Source organism: Musca vetustissima, unplaced genomic scaffold (genome assembly GCF_032173495.1).
Source record: "Musca vetustissima isolate MV318-11 ecotype Yass unplaced genomic scaffold, APGP_CSIRO_Mvet_v1 utg62165, whole genome shotgun sequence".
Lineage (NCBI taxonomy): Eukaryota > Metazoa > Arthropoda > Insecta > Diptera > Muscidae > Musca > Musca vetustissima.
Genome location: NW_026885291.1, coordinates 37,435 through 47,708, shown reverse-complemented (window position 1 = coordinate 47,708; position 10,274 = coordinate 37,435). Strand labels below are relative to the sequence as shown.

The 10,274-nt window shown below is 35.3% G+C and overlaps 1 protein-coding gene across 1 annotated transcript; it reads right to left on the bottom strand.

Annotated features, from left to right (window-relative positions):
- LOC133332482 (ethanolamine kinase) lies at positions 1-9,466 on the bottom strand. Its single transcript, XM_061540884.1, has 4 exons — positions 9,200-9,466; positions 1,003-1,610; positions 148-597; positions 1-88 (listed from the first exon to the last, which is right to left on the bottom strand). The coding sequence occupies exons 1-4, from the start codon at positions 9,464-9,466 to the stop codon at positions 1-3; spliced, it is 1,413 nt and encodes a 470-aa protein (XP_061396868.1).
- Between the last annotated feature and the right edge of the window lie 808 nt (positions 9,467-10,274).

Sequence of the window (10,274 nt, the reverse complement as noted above, 5' to 3'; positions counted from 1 at the left end):
TTAGATTTTACATTTCGGTAAACGTTCATCCAGTGATAAGAACTCGTCCTTTCTGGCCAAGTACTCATTGTAACGCAGGAAGGCATAACTGTAAATATAAAGAGATTCAGTAAAGCTAATCGTGGCTGTGCCTTGTGACATACTTACTCTACGTAATCAAAATCTATGGTGGAATGTTCGGCTTGTATGAGACACCATATGACCCAGAAAAAGTGTGATGCCAATGCAAATTGGTTTACCTGCACATATAGGCGCTCTACTTCAGCATCGGTTACATCGCTCTTTTGCAAGTACGTTTGCAGATATACTCGCAGCCACTTCAATTGGAAGTCGCGGCTGGGATAACGGGTGTAATCCACAGTATCAACGCCAGCAAACTCGGTGAAGTGGTTGCCAATGTCAAAAGCTTGGAAATTGTAGTCAGCGTATTCGTAGTCAATGAAAGTGACGGTTTGTCGAGATTCGGTATAAACAACATTGCCCAGCAATAAATCGTTATGTGCAAATACTACCGGCGAGTCTAAACTTTCCAAACGTTTATACAGTTCGGCAAATTCATCGCGCATTCGTTTTATAGGTAAAAATACGCCCTCGAGTCTGCGTAAGCCCAAATGAAACATTAAAAAAAAGAGATGAAGACAGGCATTAATAGGGATTTTAGAGCAAGGAGCGGCATCATATAACAGACATGAACATGCATGATCGTCTATTTGTTACTTTGTTTTTCGTTGTGTTGTACGACAACTGAATTGGATCATTCTTAAGAGACAAAATGAATACGAACGAAGGACGTACGACGAAAGTAACAACGAAGTACCGATAAACTCGTTGCTAAACACGACAACCACCCAGCACCCTCACTGGATGCAACGTTCGTACTCAATGCGTTCCGCTCGCCCTCGTTGGACGACCGCTCATCAACGAATTCTACAAAATAATGAATTTGTTTTTTTCCTTTTTGCAAAAAGAATATCAGTTCGAGACAATAGAAGAGACAATTACCTTTTATGTTTATCGGCATCAGTGAATCGTTCAGGTACTAAGTCAAAGAAACTTTGTGTCTTTTTCCACAGCATTGGTACGGGCTTTGCATTTCGGTTCCAATCGGGTTTCACCACTCTGTGCATATCTGCCATGCGTTGAGCCACTAACGACCATATCTCGGGAAGTAAAACACTCTCCGGGTTGAGAGTAACGCCAGGTACAAAATCATAGACCAAACCATTTTTAAATGTAGCATATAGAGTGGGTGCAAAACCATAACTGTGCAACAGAATTATATTTCTGGTTTCGGCTTTGCGATCTATTAGCAGGTCTGTTTTATTGCCATATATTCGGACAAGTATTACATCTTTCTGTTTCTGGCCACATTCATTCGTGTAATTATGCGACTCTGTGTCAGTGTCGGCAGCATCAGCATCACTGAGATTTCCCGAGTCATTATTTTCATCGACAGGACTTTCTTCGCCATTAACGTTCGGTGCAGTGATATCTTCGGAACAAATGTGTACACCATTAACTCTATTGGCAATGGAATCAACATCATGATGCACTTCTGGTGGATTATAAAAGCAGCCAACTAGTTTATTTGTTATTCCATCGGTAAATTTCTATATAGAAAAACCAAAAAGACGTAATTGTTATTAACATTGATTAGCAGTAAATCTTATTTCTCAACAATCTGTGAATGAAAAAGTCAAAGTCCAGTATTGAACGTTTCATAATATATTAGCAACGACTTTACGGCTGTCATATGTAAATAAATCTATCACATGTGTTGAGATTAGTTGATATCACCACACCACACGAATACATGTACCTATAAACACATATTAAAAAAGTAGCGTGGCCACAAGTTCCTTGACACACAATGAATCACAAATTGTGGCGATAAGATAAAGAGAACTTAAATTCCATATTGAAAACGTTAACAATCGAAACAATTAGTCGTAAAATTTCATCTCGATTGGTAATCAACGTGATTATTTGTTTGATTGTTCCTGGTTTGCGGCTTCGAATGTTTTATAGAATTTAAAAGTTTTGACGTCCGAGCCAAAGATCCGGCGGCGCTATTGATAACCTTCGACAAAAAAGTAAGTTTAAATAAAAAATGCGCCCCTATTTTTTAACAGATAAGACCAGAATATTTGCCTACTCTCTATTCTTTTAAATAGACAAAATAACAATAATTGTTTTTATTTGTTATAATTTCACTGATAATATGAGAATGAATGAAGAATAATATCTGTGAAATTATTTGCTGTTGTTTTTAAACGTATATATATATATGTATTACAATGTTAATATAAAATAAAAAAAAGTTTCCAGAAGTTATTTTTTCAAATCAGTAGTTGTTTCATAAAACGGCATTTACATTAGAATTATACTTATACTTTATGAGGATTAATTTAAAATGTATACAATGGAATTGACGATTTAGACCCACAGAGTTAACGAATTGGAAAATATTTGAAACTCGAACAACAATACAAAGGGAAGAAAATCTAATTGTACATTGCATTGTACTGGATTTCGTGAACCCAATGATAGGTCAAAAAAAAAATTCGAAATGCATATGTCGTTTACATTGCGGAGACTCCATTTCATATGTCATCGAAATCAAGGGGTTACCAGTTGTGGGATTCACTAACATTTTTTGTCGATAAAACCCTACTGACCCCAGAATCAGAGATCTGGCACTGGAAGTCAATAGATTAGTCGGCGAGTAGAAGCAGAAAAAGTGGCTAGAACATCTGAAATGTTGCAATATCGGTACCGGATCGAATAAATTGTGGGCAACGGTGAAGTCGCTCTCGAACCCAGGAAGAAAGGACGATCGGATTGAGGTGACATATCCGAAGGCAAGGATGCCAGCAAAGGTGAATCGTACAGTCCGATTTCACTTTTGTCGCCAGTAGCCAAGACTCTCGAGGCCCTTCTACTCCCAAGTATCAGAGAATGCTACGCAGTTTCCTATCATCAACACGGATTCCGGAAGAAGCACAATACAACAGCTTTACACGTCATTTCCGCACGTATCGCGAATGGACTCAACCAGAACAAGCCATGTGATAGAACAGGCGCTTGACATATCAAAAGAATTTGATACTGTCAAGCACGCCATGCTGTTCGATGACTTCGAAAGAACGACCCTTCAGCCAAGTTTGAAACGTTGTGTCATTAATTATATGTGCGGGCGCCAGTCGTACGTGGAATTCAGAAACAAGAAGTCCAAGACCCGTAGAGTAAAATATCTCCGGAACTGATCATCCTCTACCTTTCTGGTATTCCATGCCCACCTGACGGCGTTGAGAGCATAATGTACGCGGATGATTGCACGCTCATGGCGTCGGGACCCAAAATTGATGACATATGCGATCGGTTGAATGTCTATCTCGCTGATTTAGAAGAGTTTTTCCACGCGAGGAATATTAAAATATCCACCACAAAGTCAACGGTCACACTGTTAACCACATGGACAGCGGAGGATGAATGTGCAGGTCGATGGGTCCATAATTCCGACAACAAATTACCCCAAGGTTCTAGGGCTCACATTCGATAGCCTTTACAAGTCGTTCGCGCATGCTACAGCTATTTGCGATAAGGTCAGGAGCAGGTACAAGGTTCTCAAGTCACTAGCAGTACTTGGGGAGCTGATAAAGAAACCTTGTTGACAACCTACAAAGCAATAGGCCGGTCTGTGGTAAACTATGCGGCTCCAGTGTGGTCCGCCAACGTCAGTGCTACGCAATGGAAAAATATTCAATCCTGCCCAAAAGCCGCCTTTAGGGCTGCAACAGGGTGTCTCTTCATGACTCCGATAGACCACTTACATGAGGAGACGAACATCCTTTCTGTGCGTCAACACAACAGGATATTGTCGTTGCAATATCTGCTTGGGTGCTTCAGAAGCAGCCATGCTAACCACCACCTAATGGATAGGCACCCACCGCACAGGCACGTAAGGAAGGGTCTTCATGATCTAGAGACAGAAGTCCAGAGGTATAAAAGAGAGCCTCTAGATCAGCAAGCTTATCAAGCAGGGTTGAATCGTATTCACTCGGATGCAGTTGAGGGAGCAATTCAATTCGGAGTTCACCCGCTATCAATAGAAGCAGAAGAGCAGCAGCTACCGCGACAAACGAGAGTGGTAGTCGCCTCAATTCGTATTGGGCGCGAATTGATGACACAGTGCAGAATATCTGTCCGGCTAAGCCCACTCACCTAACCCCATCTTCTCTATGGACCGAACCCATAAAGGTCGCCCACCATTTGAACTTGGAGTTAAAAGCTGAACCAGACTAACAAAAATAAAAAAAACACACATACATACATAATAACTGCTACAACAACAACCTCCGCAAAGGAAAGTTTCAATCTTATTAAAGTCAAGACATTCTAACTTTAGTTATCTACTACATTTGTGCAGTGGTAGAAGTGTGTATTTTTAAATGCATATACAGCTTTCCAAACAAAAATACTTCGCAATTTCCATGCATACAACAACATTATGAAGTAAATAACAATTATATGTGAGGAGTGGCAAGAAGTGAAGAAGTATACATGTTTACGAATAAACAACGGAAACGGCTTTATTACAGTCATGTGCACAATATAAAAGTATTATTTAAATTAACGTTAACTCATTTGACATTGCGATGAAACAGAAAAAGATGGATGTATTGTCTAAGTAAGGATGTATTGTCTAAGTAATGAGGGAATTTGTAGGTGATAAATAAGATTATATTATAAAAAGCTGTTATACGAAGTTTACTATTGTTATTATTATTTACATATTATTTTGACATAGTGCCGGTTATTGGATACTCAATGATAACTGCACAATTTTTCTCAAAATCTTAAAGGATCAAGTATTTTGTAAACTTTAAGAATTTTTGTCCTTGAAGTTAAAATAGTTAATTAAATAATAATACAAAAACGTTTTTCAGAGAACAAATTCGGGGAATATATTCTAATAGAGATATGTATATAATACAACAATATATACACATTTTTATATCGCTTGGATTGAACAATGCTTGGTACTGGAATTATATACATAACCTACTTTTGACCACCAACTCTATTGATCTATTCATCAATATACGTCTTATCCTGTAATTACAATATTTATACACACTTATGTCTATAATTTACAATATACAAATGACAATGAAAAGTAGAAATATATACAGCAAGTAAAAATGTTAATTTAAGGCAAGGCAATCTTTCATAACGAAAGCTATTTAAATGTTGGCAGCAATTTATTCAATAAAAAAACTACAAATTTATTTGCATTGTAACAATCAAATAACAACTGTCCAAATGTTTAGCATACAGATTTATTAGCTGGTATGACAATTTAATGGGCTTGTCGTAGTGCTTGTCGGACATACCCACAATACGCGAAATAATTTGCGCTAAGTGCGCCATAAATCGTTCTTTCGAGAAGGTATCAAATCAATGAATGTGTTTATCCCAAACGATATCACGGAAAGCATAATAAATGTTTCAACGCGAAAATAACAAATATATTATTTCGTGCTGAAATGGAAGAAAATTAACTGATTAGATTAAATTTGACATAAAAAAAAACATTTTTAATTTCGAAAAACTGCATATTTCGACAGTAGGAATTCGTCGTATTAAGTAAATGGTTCAATCATGTACCTATGATTATTATTATTTTTTAACATGATTAATTCTAGTTGTATTCCAATGGATGTTCGGATCATAGCATTGATAAAAAGTTGTGGTCAGTGTCTGTATATTTATGGCATTTTCTAATTAGAGAAAATTACGCAAATATAAATTATAAATGACGATATACAATTATAGAAACATAAAACATATTGTGATGCTGTTGGCTATAAAAATATCTTTTAGCATATATAACAGCTATATTTGTGTTTGACACAAATTCGATTTGAAAAGATTTATTGCCATCGTTGACGGCATTGCCATTAATACATAGATCTACACTTTTCGTTCAAAATGTTACTAACAAATGGTTAAATACAAATTTAAAGTAAAAGACTAACGAAAAACGGGTTTAAAATGCCTTTAAAAGAAGTGCAGAAATGTCAGGAAATAGACAGAAAATCAAACTATAAACAAAACAAAACTATATCTTATTTGAAGGTGGAAATTATTTGTCCACTCCTTCTGGTACCTTATTACTTTGAAGAAAATTAAATATGTTATAATGTGAACGGATTATCTTTGTCAAAAATCCTATGAATCGGAAAATGGGAATTTATTTCATAATTGTTCAATATGAAATAAGAGTAAAAACTATTTTAACGTGTTTTGTTTACATTTTTCGGTGACAGCGAAATGTCGCTTACATTAAAATTTCATATTACCATTACGGTGATTTAAACTGCTGTATAATTTTCAACAAATGATATATTTTAATAAATTTTTGAGGAATCATTCCTAAGGTGTTTTCACTCATTATTTATGAAACTGTTATACTGTTTCATATACATAATTTGTATATATATAAATATATATATATTTAAAGTAATAAGATCAATAGTAAGTATTCGAAATTATATATACATTAAAGGAATATTTATTAAAATGAATGTTTAAATAGTAATAACCCTAACACAATTTCATAAAAAATATGTGGAAACTCATAAATTAATTTTACTAGCATAAATGAGCGGTATACCAAAATAAATTTGTCTCCAACATATTTGTTTTATCGCCAAGTAATATAGGTGAAGTGGTTAGAATAGATTTGGTTGGGATGCAAAAGGGGAGTTTACTCCACCACATTTCCGGAAATCGGACATGCAATTAAGCCAGACATGGCCTTTCAATACTTCTATAAATTCTGTGTCCAGAGTACTTCAGTCTTTTCTCATTACAACTCCTAGTGTCATTACGTATACATACACAAAATATGTATTTTAATTTTATAGGAAAAGCCACTATGGGAATATAAATGTAATCAGTCGGTAGGTACACCACACACTGTAATAGTTATACAAAGGAAATAAAGTCATTCAGCTATATCGCAGGTTATCTCAGTAATATTTTAACTTATATCTATATTGTAACAACATTTGACTGAATTCTATCTAATGTAGACTTTATTTTTGTTTTTATATCACATAAGTTGACAGTAGCTGTATACATGCAGTATTTTATCGGTTAACTATAGCAAATGCTTCTTACTCTATGATGAGGTATTTTCAGCTTCTATTTATTTTTAGTTAGTTAGTTAGTTTGAAAAGAGGGGTGGTTTAAAACCACCACATGTCCATTATGGGACATACACTTAAGCCATAGTAGGCCTGTTGTGCGCTCTAGGAAGGAAAAGTATTTAGATTGGAATTATTTTTTTAAGTATTTTGTTTGGTCTCCCTATTCTTCTAGGAATTCTGTGTTTTTACAGAAGTCCTTTAATATTTTCCATTCACACCCCCTTAGGTCATTAAGTTCAGGAATAGTGTCGGTTTTCAAGAATTGGGTTCGGATGAATGCAAAAGCTGGACAGTGGCATAGAAAATGTTCCAACGTTTCGTTGTCTTCCCCACACGCTCTGCACCTGCTGCTTCCCGAACACCCAATCTTGTGTAAATGTGACTGCAGGTTAAGGTGTCCTGTGAGAATGCCTATCAGTCTGCTTAGTTCTTTCTTGTTTAGCGTGAGTATTTGCTTAGTCTTATCCTCATTTGGGTCTCCCCATAAGATTTTTGTGTTTTTTCCAGTCCTCTCGTTATTCCACAGTGTTTTGTGCGCCTCTTTCGCCCATGACCTCTTTTCTAGACGTGAAGCGCTGAAAGGTTTTGCACTGTTCACATCTATGTTGATTAGGTCCGTAGCACGTCTGGCGAGTTGGTTGGCTATCTCGTTTCCTATGACTCCTGAGTGACCCGGTACCCATATTATACGTACAAGACCGTGTCGTGAGAAGTTGTTTATTGTTTTTATGCATTCCAGTACGGTTTTTGATGTAACTGTCTTGGATGTTATTGGATGTTATATTATTTTTAAACGTCTTAATAGAATCCTATCAGCGCTCAATAAGTAATCAAGCATATGATAAATTGTTTAATAGAGATTGTGTTATTCAAGATGTACTGGTATTGCAATTTTAAAATGTAATGCTATGTTCCAGACCCTGCAACCTAGATTCCATTAATATTGACCATGTAATATTAATGGAATCTATTAATCTATTATTAACGGAATCCGTCTCCATGAAGATAAAGAGCAAATAGAGACAATCGAACGTCTACTATGCAGATGCCAATACTATAACATTCATTCTCTGCCGTAGAACCTATTACCATTCATGGCTTTGCCACAATAAACAAAATTGTTAGGTACATTGAAGATTTAAGTAGTTTTCGATTAATATAAAACATGAATATGATATGCATCGAATTTGTGTAATAGGGAAGAGGGGACACCTTTGAAAATGTTTTGCTTTCAAACTTCATGTACATATGTAACCTTCACACTGAATATAGGTACATATGATATACCTTACGTTCGATTTAAATATTTTGTTACTGTTTAATGGACGAAATATATTTTATACATACATATCAGAAATATAATTATTTAAAAAATAGATCAAAACGTATTAGCTAATTTTTAATGAAACATAAAAACAAATATAGTGACAATTATAGTTACTGAAACCAGTAATATTATTATTACATATCACTAAATTACGGTTTCATTTAAAAGCTATCCGTTATAAGCCTAAGTCACTGAGTAAATATTAAATAAAAAATACTCATGCACACTTTCTACTTAAAATGTACCATAGGGACTATGTAACTTTCTTTTACATTCATTGGTTCACGCTAAAGCGAAATTAAATTTTAAATTCTCTCTATCTTTTGCAACTGACAATAGCATTCCGACAAAGCCACGATGTACGACGGTATACTTAATTATTATGTGTCACCAGGAAGAATAATTTATTGTAATTTAAACAACAAGTGAACCGATGTAAAAAACAACAAAAACATTATAACTTTCGTTGTACAAATGGATTGACTTATAGAATATAGAACGGTAATCACTTGGTCTGATCCCGTACTGCAAGAATCTACTAGATTTTACTGTTTTCTTCGACATCATATACGAAAATTCGTTATCGTAGTAAAAAGTAGTAGATTCTTGCTGTACGGGAACAGACTATTTGTATGACATGATCGATCTACTTTACCTTAAATTGAACATAATTCAGGTTCCAGGATGGCCGAATCGACGTTATAATTTGTTTAGCACCTTCAATAACGTCATTTTCATCAATGTGTATTGGAACAAATGGTACATTTGAGCAGGATGGCGAAGTTACAGCTGAGGAATTCTTAATGCCTGAACATGTTTTTTGATCTGTAGATGAGTTAGTGACCACTTTGTTGGGAACACGTACGATACCAGCAGATGTAGTGTTCTCTGTATAGCAATTTAACTTGGTTTCTGTGCCCATGCTAGTCTAAATGCGACAAATGATAATTTAGATAAAATTACAGTAAAATCTGTGCTTTGGCGCCAAACGAGTAACCAATTCCAATCAGTGTTTTTTGTTTTGCTCCGATATTTATCGAACGACTTTTGTTTTGCTCTGATTCAGGAATATATGTATGTTTTGTTGTTTACACCACCACCACGAATATATTTTTCTTTGATTCCGTTGCTCTTGTTATTGTTGAATAAATTTCGTCATAAGACGAAGTTCAATCTTTTTACACACAAAAACAAACGGACGCACAAACGATATTTTTTGCGCAGATTTGTTGTTCCTTCTTCCCGTCTATGTACTAACACGACGTTCTGTTACCTCACGCCACCACGAAAATGAGTGTACGGCAAATTACCAAAGTTTTTTTCTTTAATCTATTTTTATCGATTTTCCACGTAATATTTTTAAAAAGGTTCATAGACGAAATGTGTAGCCTTGTTTATTTTTTTGGTGTTTTCTTTCTGGGATTTGTGGGATTTGTTTAGCAATGTATATTGATTTTGATAAATTGAAAATGCGAATGATTTATAAAAACAAACGCATGAACGGCTGCTAATGCAAATAGCTTATCAAGGAAAAATAATATGTATAAAACTTTTTTAAATACAAAAAACGAATCGCACACAGCTCTAAAACATTGAAACAACAACCCTCTATGAAATCCGCTTAAGAACTGAAAGGAAATCTGGTAGAGTTGGAACGAACTAGTTCATTGGTACTATTCCGAGAAAGGAACGATCGGAACTAGTTCCAGCTCTTTAGGGTCGTACCTAAA

Bases quoted from the DNA above. Each gene is read 5' to 3' on its own strand.
- LOC133332482 (XM_061540884.1), bottom strand. From the start codon at position 9,466: ATGGGCACAGAAACCAAGTTAAATTGCTATACAGAGAACACTACATCT. The intron at 1,611-9,199 runs GTAAAGTAGATC...TTTTCTATATAG, and splicing joins TGAATTATGTTCAATTTAAG to AAATTTACCGATGGAATAAC. The intron at 89-147 runs GTAAGTATGTCA...TTATATTTACAG, and splicing joins ATAGATTTTGATTACGTAGA to TTATGCCTTCCTGCGTTACA.